This window comes from Peromyscus eremicus, chromosome 20 (assembly GCF_949786415.1).
Source record: "Peromyscus eremicus chromosome 20, PerEre_H2_v1, whole genome shotgun sequence".
Taxonomy (NCBI): Eukaryota; Metazoa; Chordata; class Mammalia; order Rodentia; family Cricetidae; genus Peromyscus; species Peromyscus eremicus.
The window spans coordinates 45527647-45551102 of NC_081436.1; the positions used below are offsets into that span (position 1 = coordinate 45527647).

At 40.6% G+C, this 23456-nt stretch overlaps 1 protein-coding gene across 1 annotated transcript in view; it reads right to left on the reverse strand.

Moving 5' to 3' along the window:
* The window catches only part of Col14a1 (collagen type XIV alpha 1 chain), a 174846-nt gene that overhangs the window by 33238 nt on the left and 118152 nt on the right, over positions 1 to 23456 (reverse strand). The window contains exons 26-31 of the mRNA XM_059247022.1: positions 22892 to 22969; positions 19904 to 19990; positions 18443 to 18496; positions 13841 to 13936; positions 12601 to 12654; positions 12247 to 12300 (exon numbers count right to left, since the gene is read on the reverse strand). Coding sequence (XP_059103005.1) covers positions 12247 to 12300; positions 12601 to 12654; positions 13841 to 13936; positions 18443 to 18496; positions 19904 to 19990; positions 22892 to 22969 — 423 coding nt within the window. The remainder of the gene's footprint in view (positions 1 to 12246; positions 12301 to 12600; positions 12655 to 13840; positions 13937 to 18442; positions 18497 to 19903; positions 19991 to 22891; positions 22970 to 23456) is intronic.

Consider the following 23456-nt stretch of genomic DNA (forward strand, 5'->3'; position numbering starts at 1 on the left):
TTTATATAGAACCCTCAGTCCCAGCCCAAGCCACCGTATCCCCCAACTCCCTTTCTGACAATTCCCACCACTTTTGCAGCAGGCTGTCCTTCCCCTCGCCTAGCTCACGAGCATCTATCTTATCAGCACAAGGAATCTTCTTCAGCATCACCTCTTCCACCACAAAGTACCAAATACTGCTGTGGACCGGTGTGAAGAGGGAGTCCAGTCGGCCCCAAAGAGATGGCGTAGGGGGAGCATGTAGGAGAACCGTAGGTGAACCAGGCCCTTTCAGCATGCTCTCAACCCTCACCATGCCAATGAGTCTTCACCCAAACGGCGGCCAGCAAGGTTAAAGCTCGCCTCTATTTCTGGTCTCCCTTTTCTGCCTGGCACATTGCTTGGCTTCATTTTGCAGCCTCCTCACAATCCAGTTGGAGCCTCATGCCTGAGTACTGGCCAGGAAAGGGGGCCAGTTCCAGCCTTGGCTCATGAGCATTTCCTGCGAGTGATCCTCCACTTTCTGGCCCCCTCCTACCTCAGTTTTAGAGACTGAATGTTAATGAGTACTCCAAGGTATAAAGACTATGAAAGGATTATGAGGCAAAGACTCCTTCTGCTCCTCCACCTACCCTTGCTGGTTGCTCTGAGTTGTGGACAAGAAATAGTCATTATTTATTTTATTGTGCTGCACTGCATAAGGCCACTTATACATTAGGGTCATTATGGCCACTATCCAAGACTGATACATATGAATCTATATGTAAATAGATCTATATGTAAATAATCTATATGTAAAATCATTATGAATAATTTCTGGTTTTTCACTTTAGTGAAAATTGTTAGAACTGGGCATGACTGTCTGCATCTACAATCTCTGCACTTAAAGGGCATTATGAGTTTGAGGCTAGCCTGGGCTATATGGTGAGGCTTTGTCTTGGGGGAAAAAGTCTGAGAAAGCTCTAAGGGTAAGTCCTGACACAGACAAGTTTTACACACACACACACACACACACACACACACATATACATGCACACACACACGCACACACACCTTCATTGGATCTGATAGTTAAACAACAAAAACTCATTGTGATGTAAAGGCAACAAATAACTTATTTTAGCAGCATGCGATATCGTTCATGCCTCTCTCAGGACTCAGGAGGAGAGGCAGGAAGACTGCATGAAAATGTGAGACCAGTCTTAGATACACGGTTGCCCAATGAGGCCTTGTCATGAATGAATTACCTTAAACGGGTTTTAAATGCAGCACTTCCTGGGAAAAGGACATACATAAACCAGAATATTTGAGATATAACCATGACCTTGCAACCCAATAGCCTCATTTCATAAGTGAGAAAGCTTGAATGTAAGAAAGGACAGAAAAAAATCTTCATGTAAAAAAGTTAAAATATATATTTTATTTTAATTTTATTTATGTGAATGTGCGTGCGTGCGTGTGTGTGTGTGTGTGTGTGTGTGTGTGTGTGTGTGTGTGTGCTATCTGTGTGGTGGTGCCCTTGGAGGGCCAGAGGATATCATCAGACCTCCTGGAGCTGGAATAACAGCATGGATGGGGGAGGAGCTTATGAAGTCCCGCCCCTAACTGAGATGGCTGCCTGGGCAGAGAGAGTACATTTCCTCAGGGATGTAATCCAGGAGAGGCTACCTGCCATTCACAAAAAGCAACAGTTAAGCGTACCCAGCGGGGGAGGGGCAGAGAACAGAGGGAGGTCATGAAGTTGGAAGAGAAAAACTGCAGGGGATGCAGAGGAACTGGAGGGGCAAAGGGGAGAGATTTGATCAAAACACATTGTATGGATATGTGAAGTTCTCGGTAAAAAGTAAAATGTTAAAGAGAATTTGAAAATACATACTTTTTTTTTCAGATGAAATTTTCATATGGCCAAGGTGGACTCTGAGCACATATGAAAACATTTTTTAAAAAATGATTCCTTTTGATTCCTGCCTGCAATGTCTTCTAGCACCCACAAAAAGGAGAAACAGCCTGGGCCAGAACAGCAGTCTTGCTGCAAGAGCCTTCCCAGCCTCAGCTCTAACAATGCACAGAAGAGGAAGACTTCTAACTCAAACCGAGACAGGCTTATTCAAAAGGAGAGTGGAGCCATGACGTATTTTCTAAGAGGGAAACAACATAAAATTGCATTATTCCCCCAGAAGATTGGCAGGAAATAATGCCTTTACACCCGGCTCGGCTCCTCACCACAGGGAGAGGAGTGTGAAAAAGCAGTGGTCTGCCTGTGTTCTGTCTGCTCCCTGCTGACACGAGCTTGCATTCGCCTGATTTATAGACGCTGCAACATGCTCCATCCGGGAGGGAGCACAGTGAAACGTGCTTAGCTGGGTACACAGTGAGTGAGAAAGATGCTTGTCAGCTCCGTGTTCTATACCTAGACAACGTGTTCAGGGGCAGACGTAGCTGAGTCCTATGTTTAGGGCAGAAAGTATCTGCTGTTCGGTGTCACATTCCTAATACCTTTCTGACACACAGAAGAGCCACTGATAAATGCTTCCAGAAGTGCTCTGCTCACGTTCATTCAACAAGTAAATGTTAATTGGGGTTACTCTGAGTCTGGCAACGTATAGGGTAGAAGGAAATGCTGGAATGCTGGTGTCATTCCTTCACAGTCTCTTTTTTTTTTTTTTTTTTTTTTTATGGTGCTGGGGGTCAACCCAGGGCTTTGCACATGCTCAGTCATCCAATGACTGAGCTGCATTTCCAGTCCTTATTATTCTCAGATATGGACTCGTCTAACTTCAGAAGCCAAAATTCCATTTCACTAAGTTCTTGGGGGCAGTTTCTGAGAAGTAGACCTGCATCTGTGTGTGGCTGATTTCTTCCTGAATCAACCTTGGGGAAAATCTGAAAAGCTGGGGAGAGAGGGAAGTAGGACAGGGGGACAGGTAGAAAAGTAGGTCATCTTAAGTTTGGTCTGTCTGAGCCAATGGGGGAGCTCTAGAGTGTGAGTTACACATCAGAGTCAACCCAGGCTAAGATTTTTACATACCCATATTAGTCGGCTATGGCCCAGGGGCTAACATGCCATTTCCAAGGATAAATTTCTAGAGAAATGAACAACTTTGGACAGCTGTGGGATGTAGCACATTTGCCAGGTGAAGCGGATCTGGCCAGGGTACCCATAATACCCAATACAGCGGATTTTATATCTGATCTTAGAAGCTTAGACATAAGGCCAAGAGGTGGTCACAGTGGATTTCAGTCTGACATTTTCTTTCATGGACTACAACATTTGAACAAATGAACAATTGATCATTCATTCTTAAGGCTCCTGTGAATTTCCTATTTCCATCACCACCCCCATTAAATTTTACATATGAGATGAAAGAATGTTAGCCTTAACATTATATTAGAGACAAAGTCAAAGGCATTTCCTCAAACATCTTCTTAGTCCTAGATAGAAAATAAAAAGTATTCACAATTTTTATTTCATAATTAAAAATATATAATCATCACCAGTAAATTTACCTCTACAATAGTTTTGTTTTTGGTAAGCTTCCGACTTACCACACATTTAGAAATACTTGCACAGTTATGATGTGCTAGACATTCTACGAGGTTTAGATTGTCAACAGAGAGAATAAGTTCAAAGTTTTGTGAATTATCAAATAATGGAATGATATCAGCAGCATCTCTGCTAATACACAAGGGAGTTCCAAGGGGACATGCAGGACAAGCCACTGACCCTGGCTCAGGGGGACACAGGGCAGCATTTACAGAAGAGCAAACATCTAGGCCAACAAACTCAAAATGGTTGGACCTTGCTCTGGTTTGAATGTGTCCCCAAAACACAGGTCTTAGAAACAAAATTCTCTTTGCAGCCCTATTGAAAGGTAGGGCCTATTAGGGTAGTTAGGTCATGGGAGGTCTGCCAGTGTGAATGATACACATGGTCATTATGGAAGTGGTCTTGTGATAACAATGAGTCACTCTTTCTCTATCACTCCTGTTCACTGTTCAATGACTTCTGCCATGTTATGCCTCAGGCAAGAAGGCCTCATGAGATGTGATCCTCTAGATCTTGGACTTCTAAGCCTTGAGATCCATGACCCAATAAATCTGTTTTTATAAATTATCTAGCCTTAAATATTCTGTTACAGTACCTTCAAAATCAACAGGTATACTCAGTGCACCAGTTTCCCTCTCTAGGTACCACTATACTCCCTGATGTAGCCCACCCTGAGAAAACCTATTCACTCTTTCTTATTAGGACAGAACTCAGGCCCCCTTTCTCACCTCTCTATCTCAGGAAAGCAAGAAATTTGATGAAATGAAATTTTGGAAAATGTGTGCCCTTTATAAGATGTATTTTTTAAAGTACGTGAAGTCAGCCATCCATAAACAGACATGTTCATTGACATGGCTTCAAGCATTTTTGCCTTTTTGATATTACTACCACAAAATACTAATATACACCCACAGCCCACATTAAAATAATTCTTGCTATTAAAAACTTAAAAGGATTTTTATAATTTATTTTGGAAATATTTGGCTATGAATAAATTACTGGGTTATGATTGGCTTTGATTTATTAGCAACAAAAAAATCTAATTTACAATTTACTTTCATCGTCACTAATATTCCAATGAAGATTGAATGCACTTTTGCATAAACATTGCAGACAGCGTCATTGGATATTTATGAATTTCCATTATACTTTTCTTTTGCATACATTAGAGCAACTATAGATGTCTACTAAGTTTATAGTTTCTAGGCCAGAGCCTGCAGTACCTGTAGGATGAAACCCACCTACCCACACCTAGACTTGTAACTGATGTTAAAGTCAGACTCTAAGGTATACGTGTTTATGAAGCTCTCAGAAACATCTTTCAGAACTAACTGACTCACTAGAAATATTTGCATCACTTTTCGGAAGCCTGCAATGGCAGATCACCGACATAAGTATAAGATTCTGTAATAGGGTGATTGTTAAGGTCTCTTGATTGCTCAAGTAGGGTCTGTGGACCACCCGGATTTAATGAGTTAGTTGTCAAGAAGTGAGGGCTAGACAACCCTGTGATGCATGATTTCAACCCTGTGCTCTGGTTCTGGATTGCCAAGACTAGTGCTGGCCACCAGAAATAAGGCTGGTACTGGCCACCAGAAATAAGTTCTGCTAGTAACTACCAGAAAAAAAAAGCCAAGCAGCCAAAAGCTGCAGGCTATGCAAACACTGGCCTGGGGTAGAGACTAAAGACCAGTCTTTACGCATGGTACCATGCTAGGTCTCATTGGAGAATTTTCAGTAACATCCACACATTAAAATTATGTGTGTATGCATAGTATATGTCTGTGTATTGATAAATGTACATATATACACTATTTAATATAATATGTAATGCAATTTAGAAAAATATAATTGTATAGATTTTTAATATCTTACACTTACAACTTGAGATAATTAAAAAAAAAACACATCAGCAATATTGTGCCAAAAAACTGAATTGGGCACACAATAGACCTTGTATAATAGACTATTCAGTGCTTCCAAAACTTAGGTATAGAATCATTAAATTGTCTAAATCTAAACATTCCTAGGTCTTGCCTAAAGAGCTTTCTGCATCTGAATGTCTGGAGTTAAAGAGCAGGATCTATGCCTTAAACAAAACAAATAAACAAACAAAAGCCACCTGATGAGTGAGGTGGTAGATCTGTTGGTTTACAAAAATTTAAGCATCTGGCCCTGCCCTGAATGACAACATTCCAAGAGGAAGGCAAAGTTGATGTCCAAAAATGGGCTTCATCAGAGCAGCTAAAAGCAGGAAACTAAATGCTCCAGAAGCTCCTCCCTCTCAGATGTGAACAGATGAACCATTATCCAAGTAAAAGGCTAAGAGGTTAGAATCACGGCTTTATGAATGATCAATTCCTACTTTATTAAGACAATAACCCAAATTGGATTCCTGCCCCCAAAGTACAGGGTGTGACATCTTCGTGGTTAAGAGTCCTACTACTTAAATGTCTTCTTGGAAGATTTTCCCAGTCACGAAACTCCACAGTAATCTTTATTTTTATAATTTCGTAGAAAGATAAAGAACAATGCTGGAGCCAGAGAGATGAGCTAAACTCTTGGCTCCAGCACTATCTAGTTCTGACCATTGTTTAGTTCCTCCAACTTTCAGACCTTCTGCTTCTCTGTCTAGAACAATGGAGGTGGCATTGCCTGTCATACATAGATATCCTGGAGTTAAAGAGTCAAACACAAACATCTGCATATCATCCATACTTGATGATGTAGCTTACTGACATTTTAATTAAAATAAACAGCCAAGTTCCGATTGCATAAACTGTCCTCACTGTGGCTGACTGTGCAAATGTTTTCCTGAGACTTTATAAAAATCCATCTAGAGTTGGACCCACAAAGAAGAAAATCCAATCATTCTGGCTACCAGTTTTGTGGTAATAGCTTACTTTGCTTTTTCTGAGGGAGGAAGATGCCCAGGGGGCTCATTATGATGAACCTAGTATTTTCCAAAGTATTTTTAAGATGACTCTCTCATCACTGTCTAATATTCATGACAGGAATGAAATCCATCCAAATAGTTGACTCAAGTTCAATGTCTCAAGCACATTTTAAGTCCAACTCATTTTTGATGAAATGGAACATTCCATACAATATGGTCTTTGTGTACATAAAAACCACAAAATCAAGAAGCATGCTTCAAGGGTCCTTTCAAGGTAGAATCCAAGTATTTTTTAAAAAAATACATTTCTTGACTTTTTGTATTTCTTCACCATCTTCTAAGACATCTTAATTTACTAAGCACAGGCATTACAAAAAGTCCTTACTCATTAGGCCGGCCTCAAAAACAGTGGATGCCAATAATATTACCTTAAAATCCTATCATTAGAAATACTTCATATGAATAAATCTCCACGACAACTCCATATAGTGCAAGATTATGTCTTTAACTGACAGATGACAAAGGTGAGTCATGGCGACATGGAGTAACTGGGCCCACACCATACAGCCTGGGTTTAAACCTGGTTATCAATGATTGTGTGTGCCCTTCCCCACAGACCTTTTCATCAACACCCAAGTTCACCAGCATCCAGGGGCAGAGCACACTCCACAACAGTTCATCCTTTATCAATAAGGAAGGGCAGCTACTGCTGAACCATGAGGATGAGGGGAGCAGTGGAGAAAAAGGACTCCCACATAGGTTTGCCCTCATTAAAAAACTAACACACCCTGCACATTGAGGAACTGCTTCCCAATGGGCCATAAAAGTGTTTCCTCATCATCTATATTTTTCCTCTCAATTTTTGGTAAAAACAAGTTAAAAGATAGGCATAATTCTAAAAAATTTTTTTGGGTGCTGGCCGGAAAATTGAACTTGGAGGAAATGGAACTCAGAAGTAGGAAAAAGGTCTTTCATTTTTCTTTTCTCTGTACTATTTTTAATTCTTCCATGACCTATCTGTCATCAACTTATCTACTCTCATTTATCAATAATCTATCTCTCTATATATGTCTATCTTTATCATCTGTCTCTATATCTTTATTCTCTACCAATTATCTTTCTATATTTCTATAATTTTCTCTCTAATATTCTATATTTTCTCTCTATAATCTATCTCTTTCTATCCTTGTATTTATCTACCCCTGTATCTCTAAGTATGTATGTATGTATGTATGTATGTATCTAGCTACCTACCTACCTACCCACCTACCTGCCTTACATCCTTCTTCTATCTGATTTCCTAAGGACCATACAAATGTGTAGGGTGGAGACTGAGAAATCTACCACACACCAGAGGAATCTGAAGATCTCATGAAAGGCTATGTACTCAGATACCAAGAAAAGAAGAAAGTAGGCAGGGAGTGAAGGGGATGATGGGCAGGGGTGCAAGATTTATAGGAAAAGGGAGGAAAGGCCCAGAATATTTTGGTTGGAATGGCTTAGAGTGAAACCTGGATGCCTGACTGAATTAGCTGCAAATGTAAGCTTGAACCACCACTTTCAACAAGCTAGTGTGTTGGCTCCCAAGGTCGAGGCGGAAACTTACTCTGGGAAGTCTAGCTAGACTTGCTTATGGCCTCCGGCCCAGAGCTGAATAAGAGTTGTCTCCAAGAGTCCAAGATTCCCCTTGGGAAAAGCCAGAATAAGCTGGAAATATGAGGAGAGGTTATATTTTCTTTTTTATTTCTCAAGACCTCCTACCCTCTCAGTAAATTCAGAAGTAACACTGGCACCAGATTCATAAAAGAGGTTACCCTTTTCCTAAGTTATCCACCAGGTGATGGTGTGAGGTTTGTGCTGTAAAGACAAGAACTGCAGAATGTTCTAAAGGGGGCTTTCCAGTCACTTTGGTTGTGAATCCCAACTTTCTGTTCACTCTCAGTCAGCAGAGTGTCACGATTGTTGCTATTATTGATAGCATCTAAAGCAGAACAGGATAATTATGAAGTATTTGTTCTCAGTATTCTTTAAGTATCCCCATATCTTCCACTGACTAACCAGACGGAACTTGTACTTACTCCGTGTCTCTTGAGGAGGGTTCTCAACCTATGTCTGTCTACTTCTTTCAAAACTAGTCCCTGCAAAGTAATTCTTTTAGACCTTGACCACCCTCCAGCCTTCAGATCACCTGACTAAATATATCTGAGTCCCCCAAGTGGCTCTTCTTTAACCAACCCTTCTTCCTGCCTCCTCCACTGCCTCTAAAAGACGCATTGTTTTCTATGCCCAGAAGATCCTGTCCTGCTTTTTCCTCCTGTAGGTGGTGTGCAGATCGCGCTCTTTAGCGACTAAAAGTATTCCTGCTTGCATAATCTTCTCTGCAGACGGTAATGGGAAACTCTTTTCATGCTGAGGGTGGTAAATGGCATGGTGCAGGTGCTCAGTTATGGCTGACTGAGAAAAGTGTGACTTGTTCTTCCTTCATGCAGAGCAGCTATGTCACAGTTCCATGGCACCACTGTTTTATTTCATGTGAATGGTATCTCCTTAATTTTGTGCCAGGTGATACTATCTTCAAATACCTCTCCTAGGGTAATAATCACTGGATCCACTTCTTTAAAGGACATATGGTTTCATACTGGATGAATATCCCTGACAATCAGATTTTTCAAAGAACTCCATCCCCATCCAAGAGGATTTCATAATCAGCATCAGATATACCCTCAAACTTTATTTCCAAATGGAGGGAGAGGGGGAAACAAAAGCCAAGTGTAGATAGCTTATCATTTTATGACAGCTCTAAACTTTTATTGTCAAAGATGAACACATGTGAACAGAAAAATATTTATTAAAAGTCTGATTTCAGATATGGATTTTAAGAGAAATAATTATAAAACCAAAGGACTCAAACACTAGCCTACCAGGTTTGGTTCCGAGCTCTTCGCCAAGACTGGGCTCTATGCGTAGATAAATCAAATAAACTCACCCAACCAAATCTTCAGACATGCTGTTTTCAGGGCTTCCTGAAGGAATCTAGCTGTGTAACCACACAGGATCTTAGCCTATGCACTTGGCCAAAACATATAAATACTTCTAGACACTCCTCCCACATGCACAAGAACCCTACATAAATCTAACTCTCAGAGAAGGCCTTCTTCAGATGCACTAGCCTAAACATGTTCTATAGCCTAGTCCATTTGGTAAACAGAGACTGCATCGAGATTTTAAACAAATCTAAATATGTTGCTAAAGGGAAGTTAAAAAGAGATTTCAAATCCAATACCTATGCACCCAAAGAAAAATTAATTTCTTTTTCTTTTCTTTTTTTTTTTTTCAGTATTGGGGAAAGTAGGGCTCCATGCATACCAGCCAAGTACTCTGCCACTGGAATGTACTTTTACTCTCCATTTTGTGAGAAGGAATCACTAAGTTGCCCAGATTGGCCTTGAGCTCACTGTAGCACAGCCCAAGCAGGCCTTCAACTTGCAGTCCCCCTGTCTCAACCTCCTAGGATTGCAGGCCTGTTTCCCCATTTCCATGTTCTTAAGCAGCCTAGAGAGGAAGCCACAGTCAGGCCTGACAGAGGAGAGAAGTAAGTGTGCTAGTCCAGTGTTAGCCTCCTAAAGTGTATCAACTCCCAGGGGATGCTATGCGTGTTGGTCTTCATTGGACAAGATGTAAGTGCTTGCCATTGCCTCTAATTCAGGGATTAGAGAAATGTAGGGTTCCTCCCAAGCCCAAACCAGCAATCATTTAGGAAGATAGACCCCTGAAGAGACACATGCTCAGGTCACAAGACATGGAGAAATCAAGCTGGTACAGACTTAGAAGCTCCCTCCCTAGTGTCTAGCATTCAGAGTGCTAGAAGGTGCTGTGTGGGCTCAAAGGAAGAAAAGTCATCAACAGTCTGATCCAGCCATGAACTCTGCAAGCTACATTAAAGACTGGCCTGCAAAATACACCCATTCATGCAATAGTAGCATGAATCTTATTAGGGTAACCAATTATTTTCTGTTTGGATTCAATCCCAATCAACAGGATGGAACTCATGCCTGGTTTTGTAAACTGGACCAAGATCCCATGGTGAGTAGGTCATAGACCCTAGGGGAGAACCTATTACTATATATTTTGCTAAATAGACTCAGTATCAAAGTGTTTTATAAATATTAATCTCTATGCCCATGGATTACTTCAGCTTTTAACACTCGTCAGACAAGTTCCATTTTGCAGTAAATATCAATTAATACAGAGGTACAACTGGTCAAAACGCAGAGAATAAATGATTGTAGTGTGCAGATCTAAACTGAACATCTGTATCACACTCCTTCCCCTCAAGGCTCAGAGGACATCATGGAAGAGGGAACAGAAAGATTGGGATAGCCAGACATTGGGGAAGACTGTTATAAAACAGTGTTTTCTCGACATGCCAGGGCTGTGGTACATATTAACTCACAGCAGCTGTAGTTACATGCCTAAGACTTACACATTATCAAGCCAGTCAGAATGCCAACACGTTTGGTGGAGGGACTTACAGAGCCCCACTCCTAGCTGAGGGGCTACTGGGAGTTGATGGATGCTGGGGAAGAGACAGTTTTCTTTAGGGATGTGGCCTCTGGTAGGTTGCCCATGATCCAGTGAATGGTCCTATACCCATGCATATCCAGGCCACGCTAATTGAAGTCAGTGGATTCAAACAGGAGGCTATGAAGTTGGGATGGAGAACTGGTGGTGAGTATCTAATGTGGGAGGAGCTGAAGGGGGTGAAGTGGGGAAATGATACGACCAAAATATATTGTGTACACATATGAAATTACCAAAGAATAAGTAAAAACATTTTAAAAAACCAGATAGTTTTTCTTTCCCTTGAAAACATAGTGAATTTTTATTTCCTTCATGTTAACGTTCAAAATTTTAGATAAAAAAAAATTGATGTGTTAAGTAACTCCGACTGCATTTCACAATAAACTTGCATTCCTATACATTACACAGGCATGTACACATGTGTGCACATATCCACACACACCCTGATTTATGATCTCTAGCCAAACATACCCTATTAAAGTCACCCCACTGTTCCCACTTTCCTCCTTTATATAAACCATTCTCCCTGTTTGCAACTGCTTTCTTCTCCTTATCCACCTGGCCACCTCTGTCTTTCAATCAAGCAGCCCCTCCTCAGAGAATCCTCAGGTCCTGCAAGCCTGTCTTGATTTTCCATTCTTTTGTCCTAACAGGACTCTGACCCCATCATAACATGTGACAAAGTTTTAAATTTCAATTTCCCCCAATAAATTATAACCCTCCAAACCTGCCTTAGTGAAAACTTGTCAATGAAACAAATGTCATTATTTCAACGTACACCTTGCTTGATGATTTTTGTATGTTACTTTGTGGCTATTTGAGCTGGTAAAAACAACAGATAACTGAGATATACTAAACCAATGGAGAGTCCTTTATAAGCCACACTACTTAATTTTCCACTTACGTGGTTGTTACTTTCTTTTAGGTCTATACTTCAAGGATTAAACAGTGACAACAAAAACCTAGAAAAACCTGCTAAGCCAATAAATCCGATTCAGCGCAAATAAGAATCAGGCTTGGGAGCACTCAGAGCTGGATGCTGCCAACTGGGGTAAGTTTGATGAAAGAAATGGACATAGAAGACATGGCTAAATGGAAATAAATATGTAATAGACAGAAATTAGACTGACAAAAGAAAATACACAAACCCTAACTTGATGCCCATATATAAAAACCTGTCTGCAGCAAAGTGACTAGGCAGGAAGTCTACCTTGCCAACAACCGATATTTGGCAAATTCTTACCCTCTGGCCTGGAGAGCCATCACGTCCTGGTGAACCCACACCTCCAGGGACACCCTAGGGTGGACAAAACCAGAAAAGAGTCAGAGTTACAGAAACAGCTGGTCTGCTTCCCTGGGACAGACCACAGCCTCCAACCAAAGCCATTGGCACAATGGGAACCCCCTTGGGACACAAAACTGCGACCCAGAAGTTCCTACTGAGAAATAAATGTTCCCAGTCTCAATCAGTGTGACTTTCAGACCAGTCAACGAACATGGGCAAATGTCATTGACAGACGCCCCTGGCAAGGTCACAGCTGATGTCAGAAGCTGCAAGCTTCTGTCCTTGGCAAAAGACTAACAGCAAAAGTAATACCTGTGGACCAGGAAGGCCAGCATCTCCTTTGTCTCCTTTGTCACCTGGCATACCCTGAGTGTCCAGAAGTACAGAGTTAGTTCACAGATGTAAGTTCTCAGTTCATCCATCCACTGACAAAATACTGTCAGAGTGTTTCAAAAGTAAACTGCCTTGGCACTAACACCCACATGTCGTATTTCACTTCTCACATATGCTAAGCCATCCATGTAAAGATTCCTACAGAGCTGGATGTTTATGTCCAAGAACAATTCCAACCCATCATGTGCAGTCCCAGATGGCCAAGCTGATAATGCTAACACATGTGGGGACGAGTTGAATATTTAAATGTTATTTATAGTTTGCGATTTAAAAATCACATACATTTCAATGAATTAAATTACATTTCTTTTCAAAGATATCCAATATTTCAAAATTTAATGCCATTTAATGCCCACAATCTAAACTCTAAAATCTACTCAGCGAACTATATTCTAATGGAAAGTAGAAATAGGGGATCACAGGATGGCTTTTATTCTTCTATGTTCACAATGGCTACACAGTAATAATAAATTGGTATAACAGTTGTTACCTTGTAGATGTTAAAAGTTTAGTCAAGGGCTGGGGACGTAGGTCAGTGGGTAAAGCACATGAGGGCTTTCCAAGTTTGATCCCCAGCGCCCATATTAAAAATAAAATCCCCGCACTGGGGTGAGGCACTGGAGACAGGTGGGTCCCTGGGGCTCCCCGGACAGGTAGCCTAGCCTACTCATCACGTTTTAGGCCAATGAAGGCACTGTCTTTCAAAACTAAGGTAGGTGACTCCTGAGGATGACACCCAAGATTGACCCTGGCCTCCACTTGCATACACGCACATGTGCACCTGGATTCAGTAAACCCACAAAAAAACATGTCCTTGTGCACAGTGCATGCACAGGTGCATGCGTGCACAAACACAAATGACGATTTTACAAAAGAATTTAGATGGACAAGCAAAGGCTGTCCATGTTGGCCCTGCCATCCTCCTTAGGTGCAATGCTCTGGGTATGTTTATGCCCTTCCCATGAACCTGTTTGTCGAAAGACCACCATCACTGAGCAAATAATGGATTGTGGGTTGAGTTAATGAATGGTCAGCCAGTCATGATTTCCTCGGGGACTGGGACTCATTGGTAGGACACAGAATATAAAAGCTCATTCTTTATGCCTTCATGGAGAACAGATAATAATAAAACCCATCTGAATATGTGCACACAACTCACAGGCATGCCTTGAATGGACAGACCACTGGGTCCTTGAGGTCCAGGGGGGCCCTGGGGTCCTGCAGGACCTGTTTCTCCCCGAGGGCCCTCTGGTCCCTAGAAGCAAGAGAGAAACGTTAGCTGGGTGGTGGTGGCGCACGCCTTTAATCCCAGCACTCGGGAGGCAGAGGCAGGCGGATCTCTGTGAGTTCAAGGCCAGCCTGGTCTACAAAGCGAGTTCCAGGAAAGGTGCAAAGCTACACAGAGAAACTCTGTCTCAAAAGAGAGAGAGAGAGAGAGAGAGAGAGAGAGAGAGAGAGAGAGAGAGAGAGAGAGAGAGAGGAATGTTACTCTAGAAGTTAGTTCCTCTAAAATCCGAAAGACGTCTTTGCGTACAACACTTATTTCTTACTACAACTTCTAAAATATGAAATGCTCAGAGGGTAGCAAGACACCAAAAGCTTCAAATGATTTACCTCCCAGGTAAAATGTCATTAGTAAGCCATCAGAACAAACACACCAGGATTTCATTAACTGTATTTATTTTGTTTCTGCAAATAAGAATGCTGTGCCAATTATGTGAGCAAGTAATCTACCACAACTGCCCACACTTCCCCAAGAGGAAGCACTGCAGGGCCACCCTCCTGGTTCAGGAAGGAATCTGGATGAACAGGCTCTCCCCCATCCTCCCTGCTGTCAGCTCCCACCTCGGTGGGGAGCCCCAGCCTCTCTTTGAGAACTTCCCACATGCCTGTTTCCTCCCCCACCTCCCTGCAACACCAAAGTGCAGTTCTGCAGCCACCAAGCACCTCAGCTCCAAACCATCTTCCCTTTTATCCAGGGTCAGACATCCCTTTCACATCAGTAACTCCCACTTCTTTCAGACCCTGTTGGGTTTTAAACAACTCAACGAATAACCTTAGACTCCAAATACCTATTTTTGCTCAATGTCTTCGTCCCTGTCAAATTTCTTGATGACAACAAAAACTACTCCTATATTAAATTATGATCCGCTGTGCCTGGGTAGCATCCTATTTTGTGTAGTGGACATGCTACAACTGTGCATATCAATGCAGTACTTCTCCACATGGTACTTCTCCACACATGCATGTGCAATATATCAATCCATGGTAAGAACATCTAACTCCTCAAATGTGTGCGTGTGTTGAAAACACTGAAAATCCTTTCTGCTAGCTTTTTGAAATAGAAAGTATGTTATTGTTACCTACAGACCTTATTATGCAGTGGAATGTTAGGAGTTATTTCCCTTATAACTTACATATTTGCTAATTCTGCCTCATTCTTCATCCCCACCCTTGAGCCTTGGGTAACCACTATTTTATTCTTAATTTTTTACAAAATGTTTAGATTCCATATATGAATAAAATCATTCATGGCTTTCTCTGCCTGGTTTATTTCATTTAACATAATTATCTCTAGGTCCATCCATGTTTTCACAATTGACCAGATTTGACCTTCTTAAATGGTTAAATAGTATAGGCATCACCTTTTCTTACCCACTCATCTTTTGATGGACAGTTGGGTTGTTTCCACTTTTTATCTATAGTGAGTTCTGTTGCAATAAACACAACAGTACAGATATCTCTTCAAAATACTGATTTCTTTTGTATGTATAATTTCAAGTGTATAATTTGTAAATCATCTCAAATGTGAAACTGCCCAGTGGATTTCTTGAGACAAAGAATAGGAAAAAAAAAAATCCTAATGGGGTCAACTGTAGATAGGTGATCAGGACAGACTAAGTTTCCTTAAGATTTAGTGTATGGGCAAAAATCACATGGAAAAGTCCAGAAGCTGAGGACCCTGGCAAAGTCTGACCTGTCCAGACCACAGAGCGCTGATGACATGCTTGTAGATGAGGTTGTAAAGATCACATTGAAAGAGGCTGGAAAGACAGCTCAGTGTTGAAGGCACTGTCTGCTCTTCCAGGGAATTCAAGCTTGGTTCCCAGTCCCCACATAGTAGCTCACAACTGTCTGTAACTCTAGTTCCAGAGGACCTAATGGCCTCTTCTGCTGTCCATGGGCATAAGACACGCACATGGTGCATAGAAGTGTATGTAGGCAAAACACCCATACACAAATACAATAAAATTAAAATTAAATACTTTTTAAACTCCACATTGAAAGTAGAAATTGATTAAATTTACATGACAATTAGAATGGAGAGGGAGAAAGCCTGGGAAAGAATCTGAAAAAGTCAGAATGTTAGTGCCAGAACAAGGAGAGAACGGCAAAGAAGAAACAAATTCCAACAGAGAGCTAGCCAAATGAGTCAACTATTGCAGAGATCGCAAGGAAGATGAACATTAAACAATAGCCCATGGAACTGGTCACATGCGGTGACTTTAGTGAGAACAGCCACACAGGACTCGAAGGGGATGAGAAATCACACGTGATTTGAGAAGTGTGTAGAAAATGAGACTGTAGACCACCAAATGATAACTCTCCTTATAAGAAGCATGCAAGGTTTATGTGGAAGAGGACTAGAGCATTAAAATTGCAATGTGATTGAGAAGGGGCAACTTACAAATACCACTTAGAATGTTGAACAGTAATAGTCGAGTACTATTGATGAGTAGGGCAGAAGGTGGCCAATTTTATTCTTTAAAATATAAAACAAATAGATTAGAAGAGACCAGTGACCACTGCTTTTTGATCCAAATTCTTATTATCTACTTGGCATTAAAAATGAAAAAAAGATTACATGTTGGGAATTTCCCTACATGTATATATACGTGTGTGTGTGTCTGTGTGTGTGTGTGTGTGTGTGTGTGTGTGTGTGTGTGTGTGTATGATATAGTTTATCTGCTCTCATACTGTCCACAAAGGTAGCTATGCAATACTCTGCTGTCCAAAATCTACTACATAGCACTACATAGCAGTATCCTTTGTTTGTCAAAACTGCCACACAGAAATAACCATACTAGTGACAATCCTGTGGGAGTGGATAATTAGAGAAAATGGGTTGCCTTACAGTCACCAAATATCAGAATTAATTCATAGTCATCATTAGAACCGTTGTCCACTGAGAATGTTGGGGAAATTATTGAAGTCTTGCTGAGGGAGGCCCTGAGAGGAAGAAGCCAGAAAGCATAGGAGCTCCTGGGCTCCGCCATGGGTGACAGAGAGAAAGAGCTAGAGCAGCCTGTTGAGAGGAGGTATCCGTTCTAGCCTTTCTTACACCATGGTAAGAGATGGGGCCAAGTAAGGAACAGCGAGCCTGTCTCAGAAAATGGAACAGATAAACCACAAAGGATACATCCCATGGTCTTTGAATTGGATAATACTTGATTGATTATCTTCAGCTTTCTTTCATTTACTTCTTTTTCATGCTCACATCTTGTCCTACCTTGCATCATCTGTTTCCAATTCTAAAGTGAAACTCCTTTTTAGTGCAACGGTCTCTTCTATATGAATAAATAGTATGTAGAGCTAATATATTTGAAGCACTAAATCAGTAAGACAGGTGCTGTGGAAATCATGAGAAGCAATGTCACAAGAATGAGATGGAGAATTGAGTTAGAACGGACCTGGAGGGGCTGGAAAGATGAGTCAGTGGTTAAGAGCACTGGCTGCTCTTGCAGAGGACCTGGATTCGATTCCCAGTACTCACATGATGGCTCACAACCACCTATAACTCCAGTTCTAGGGGATCCAATGCCTTATTCTGGACTTCACAGGGACTGCACACTGGTGCAGACATACATGCAAAACACCCATACACATAAAATAAATCTTTTAGGAAGGAATGAAGGAAGAGCCATGAATATGATGCCAACAATGGCCAAGCCATGGTCCATGGCTGAAAGTTTTAAATAAGCATAAATCCAGCATAGAGGCTCAGGAAATTAATCTCAGAACAGATGTGTAGAATCAATCAGAAAGTCAAGGCACTGGACATAGATCAGTTAAAGATTTTCCAGGATCCAAAGTGAAGAGGATGAGGCCTGAACTCAATTAGTAGCTGGGCTTCTGCCAGTCCTTAGGATGCCTTTGTGCAAAGGAGAAAAATGTGTGTTTTGATGTGGGCTGGCATGGCCTGGTCAGTTTGGCTGGCTGATGCCTCTGCAATGCATGACCTGGAGCATCATACTTAGTGGCCTTGGGTACTAAGAATAACAGGCAAAGCTGGGTGTTTGATTATATATAGTGCAAAACTGGAAAAGGAATCCAAAATGTGGGAAATTTCTTGGGAGGGACTAATGCTGAATTGTGACTGTGTGATCCTGCTTAAGATATTTCTGTTATAGATGCAAAAAGAGAAGCACCTTGCAGACTTGTAGGGCCACCTTGTAGACTAAGCCATACAGAACACTGGCATTCTTGTCTGTCCCAAAAGTCTTCCATTTGACTGAGCTATTAAGTACTTAATAACACATCTGCATTAGAAGTCAAAATTGAGTGTCACAAACGCATAAACACTGGCATTCTTGTCTGTCCCAAACGTCTTCCATTTGACTGAGCTATTAAGTACTTAATAACACATCTGCATTAGAAGTCAAAATTGAGTGTCACAAACGCATAAGATGCTATAAGTCACAAGGTAGTCACGTCTAACTCCAAAGTGATAACTAGTTGAGACAAAGAGGGAACACATTACCTTCGGACCCTGTTCACCTTGTTGGCCTTTGGGTCCTCGGAGTCCTGGACCACCCTGGCAAACAGATGTTAAGTATTAGCTCAAGAACAAATCTCAAAACAGCATACTTTATTCATCTGCCTTCATAATATGGGATTAGGTCATTGCTATTTTATATGAAGCCCACACATTGTGTACCAGTAAATGTTCATCACGATCTTCAACTGGAAACTTCCCACCCAGTTCTGGCCCTTCCTGCAGATCATTTCATAGCCTCAGAAAACTTTTGCTGCCAGATCCTTTTAAACCTTAAAAATTCTTATATGATTTGTTTATTTAGAGCTTTATATAATGCTACTTTGGTTCACATATAAAAAAATAAAATACTCAGTTGGCATGGGATTATGTGTGTTTTATACCATAACTTATAAATGAAAGCCAATGAAAAAGCAACAATTCAACTCCAACTATTTATACAGAAGTAAACGTAATTTAGTGTTTCTGAAATTACAATCATTTGTATTTCTTCCTAAGATGTTCTGACATATCAGTACACCAACTGTGCCATTTTTAGTGGAAATTTCCTTTATTAGACGTATCTATTTACACAACAAACATGTGAATACATTCTTTATGTATTTGTTCACATTTGTAAACACACATCTACATACAATGCGTGTATCCTCTGAATATTTTAATTGGCTAATGCATTTAAATAAATCTGTCAAAGCAAATAAAGAATTATAATAAGTAGAAAAGAGTACTGCTAGATCACCTTAAAAATGAATACAGTATAGATGGTGTCATTCAATTTACCTAGGTTTTGCTCCTACTAAAGTCTGTATAAAAAAATTTGCTCTATAAATGGAGAAGTGAACAGTGTGAGTATGGATGACACCAGACAACTTCTTCAGTTGAACAAAAGGACTGAAGATCACTGAAACTTAACATTCCCCCTGTGTAATTCCAATTTATTTCAAGAGGTGCACCGGTTTACTTAAAAATGGCTCAACAGCATCAACAGAACACATATACATTTTTATACAGAGTGGGCAGCAAGAGGATATGCTAATCTTTTTGTTTGTTTGTTTGTCTGAGACAGGGTTTCTCTGTGTAGTTTTGGTGCCTGTCCTGCTCTGTAGACCAGGCTGGCCTCAAACTCACAGAGATCCGCCTGGCTCTGCTGGGATTAAAGGTATGTGCCACCATCACCAGGCCAATATGCTAATCTTATAAGCAGGGGGCCAATGACTGAAACTCACACTGAAGATAAACCACGGTGGCTTAAAGGGAGGACTTTGCACATAAAGCAATGGAAGGTGGATGGCATGGTCGGAAGAGGATCATCTTGTAGATGTGTCTAAGTTTACTCAAGATTAAGTGGGTAGCACCCCCTTAGTTCAGTAGGCAGCGCAAGTGAAACCCAAGGTGATGGCATTAACGCTATTGAAGAACATTCAAGGCTGAGCTAGCAAGACTTACTGGGGGGCCAGCTGGTCCTAGAGCCACTTCGTTAGTTTCTGAGCAAGAGCAGGAACGTGGAAGGTCTGGGCAGGACTCTTCATCCCTCTGAGTAGGGAAAAAAAGGTAGTTGTGAACAAGACGGTCTATATAAATTGCTTTATTAACTCTAAGAAAAATACTTTAGGAGGTATTTTAAAATTTTAAGTGGACATTATACTATAAAGTTCCCAGCTGCACATGTCCTCCGTAAGGAGACAGCATGGACCATATGTATCATCGATTATCCCAGCTGTAGAGGGATTTGCTGAAACTGGCTTAGAAATCCAAATGAAGATACAAAGAAAAAAGAGAGCAGAGGACATTTTTCGTTTTTATCTAATTCATCTAGAATAGCAACGCTCTTTGACCTAAAGGCCTTAAACACTTTCATTATGCTACATCGTTTTTCTGTTTTGAAGAATGAAAGAAACCTAGTTGAAAGACTCAGGCAAACCTACTGTATAGGAACTAAAACGAAGAACTAAAACTGTTTAAGCACATCTGTGTCCTGTGACAATTCTATCAGGGTTTGTAGCTGAAACTAAGAAAACACTGTGGGCCTGAAGCTTTATGGTAGGGGTCCTTCTTCTCCTCTCTTGGGATATTTACTGACAGGTGATGTTAGAAAATGATTGGCAATGTCAGGCTGAATAAATCCAAGTGAGTTACTCCAATGTAGAGCAAGGCAGCACTCCTGGTAACCATCTTGTACAATTTTTAAATATCCCATTTGGAGCAGATGCCAAAAGGACCTCGGCCCTATAGGACTTAGCATCCACCAGTCCCTTTGAGTAGATGGAAAGGGGCTTCATCATTTAAGACCTCACAGGACAGTGAGGTGAGATGTAACAGAGCACAGACAATAAATTACCAAGATGAAAGTAAGTCTCTCAAATATTCAAACTAAAAACCCCAAAACAGCTGAACCAACCACCTAAATAATCTTTACATCCTTTTCTTTAAATGATGGACAATAAAGGAAGATTTCCATTCAAATCTCCTGCTAACATATTTCATCTGTCCTAATATTTTGTAGGCTAGATTAAAACATAAATTTAAATATTCCAAAAGACCTCCCCCCCTCAAATGAATTTGGCACCAGGCTTCCTGTTTCAAGACTCAGGGGTGTTCTTGCTACTGTTGATAGTATGTGGTCCAGGTATGGAATTATAAGCCTTCAATGAATAAAGCAAGGAGAAAAGTACTGAAAAAGAATTAGGTCCTTCTTAGGGGCACTGGGGACCACATTTTTGCTTGATACAACGTGAGATTCTGTTTCTTCTTCTATTTCCCAACCTATCTTCCTTTATGGCTAACACTAAGATGTCTTGTTTAATTCACCACTAGTTTAGAAACTTATCTGGATGAAGAAAGAATGAGTTACTTGCTTCCCTAAACAGGCCTCCAGGAATTTACTGCCTGTAATAAATGTTTTAATCTGGTTCTAACATCAAATCCTCTGGACTTCATAAAGACTTGACTGTTCTTGTTGTGCGTGTTTAATTATTAAGATACGCTAACTGCCCAGCCACAGCAAAGCCTCCTACATTAGCTTGCTTTCCATGAGGATCCTAAGATATGGATCTCTTTTTCTGCTTACATGTAGACTTATAGATACAACTTTATGAGAGAATAATGGGAAATGCTTAGTTTTCTAATAGTGTCAAATTATACAGATGATGACTACAGTTCCAAATCTGTGTGACAAGATAGCCTGGGGCAGTCTATTAAATTCCTATTGACACTGTGAATGTTTCAAAAAAATCAAGGAAAATAAAGTAACACTTGGTATCCATTGGACTTCATGTGCATAACTAGCTCAAGACAGTTCAGAGCTTCATTCTGGGCATAGGGATGCTACCTTGAAATCCTGGGACTTGGGAGGTAAAGGCAGGAGGGTCAGAGTTCAAGGTCATCCTTGTTTTAGTTTCCTCTCTGCTGTTGTGATCAAACACTCTGAATAAATCAACTTAGAGGAGGAGAGGGTCTATGTCAGCTGACTTTGAGAGAAGTCAGAGCAGGAACCTGACTCAGAAACCATGCATTGAGTCTGTTCATTGGTTCATTCACAGGCCCATGCTCACCTGGTGTTAAGGTAACCTAACTTACAGTGTTAAGGACTTGCTGACTAGTGATAGTACTTCCTTTAGTGAGCTTGGTTCTCCCATAATGAACAGTCAAGACAACTCCCTATAGATAGGTCCTCAGGCTAATATTAACCAGATGATTCCTCTCTCAGGTGACTGTGGGCTGTGTCAAACTGACAAGCAAATATAAATAGGATACTAGGCTAGATAGTTAATTTGAGAACAGCCTGGATGACATGACACCCTCCTCACAGAATAAAATGGATAAACAAAAGCAGTCTACCATTTCAACAGCATATTTTGAAACATCTTTTTGGTGTTCTATCTTTACAATCCTAGATTTTCAGTAGTTGCTATGATGAAAAGCAAGACCAGGGGGCAAATCAGTGTGTAAAAGGAAGTGAGGAACAGGCATAATCTAACCTCAAGACATGGAAACATTGCCACGTTCAGTAGACATACACTTCTCACTAATAAATAATCATCATTAATCAAGAATCAAACAGAAATGTCATACTTTCCTTTCAATGCCTGTATAATATTTTCCTATGGCTACTGAGTGGTTAGGATAAGGAGGAGGCTTATAGCTAAACATTTCATAAGTGGAACTTTTAAGTATTTCCTTTGGCCTAGGAAGCTTTGTGAAGCAGGAAGTTTAAAAGCATCTGGAGTGTGTGTCAATGACATCTGTGATACCAAACTATGTGGGATCATATGTGATGGCCTCATTGATTTCTTCTTTTCTGTCTATTTATTAAAACTTCCTGACTTTAGTTATCAACACAAAAGGAATTGCCTATGGTATGAATATTGAGAAACAGTCGCTCAATTCCAAAGAAATCATAGATTTTAATTCTGATAGAGGTGAAAGAATTCTTACCAGGCCAGGAAGTTCACAGCATCTGTCTTTACTGGCCCACGATGTAGAGCAAATGATATCAAACATCTGTAACTGGAACTGATTTAAAAAGATAGTCATCATTCAATAAGGGGGATACAGATAAAAGGTGTTCATAGTTATAATTATTTCATCCAAGATAAAATAGAAAGATAAAACACAAAAGTATATCTAACATAAGATTCCAGTATGTAAATTTAAAAATAAACTCAAGCTAATTTTGTCCCTGAAATGCACAGTGTTCTAACTTTCTATCTACAGTTGCTCCATCTAAATCCTCCCCGAATCATAACTCCCCCTTCTCAGATCTACTACAATAAGCTTAGTTCTGTGGTCAAAGCCTTCCTTCGAAGCCCCTGTAATCATAGAGCACTCTAGATGACTTCATAGATTACTTCCCATCCACAGTTCAGTTATTTGTATTATCAGTTCCTTAAATTCCTCAAGTTAAGGAGACATGCTCCTCTCTGAGTCACTTAGCACAGTATGCAACACATAATAAACATGTAGACTATCAGAGGAATGAACTCTTAGTTCATCCCTTTGT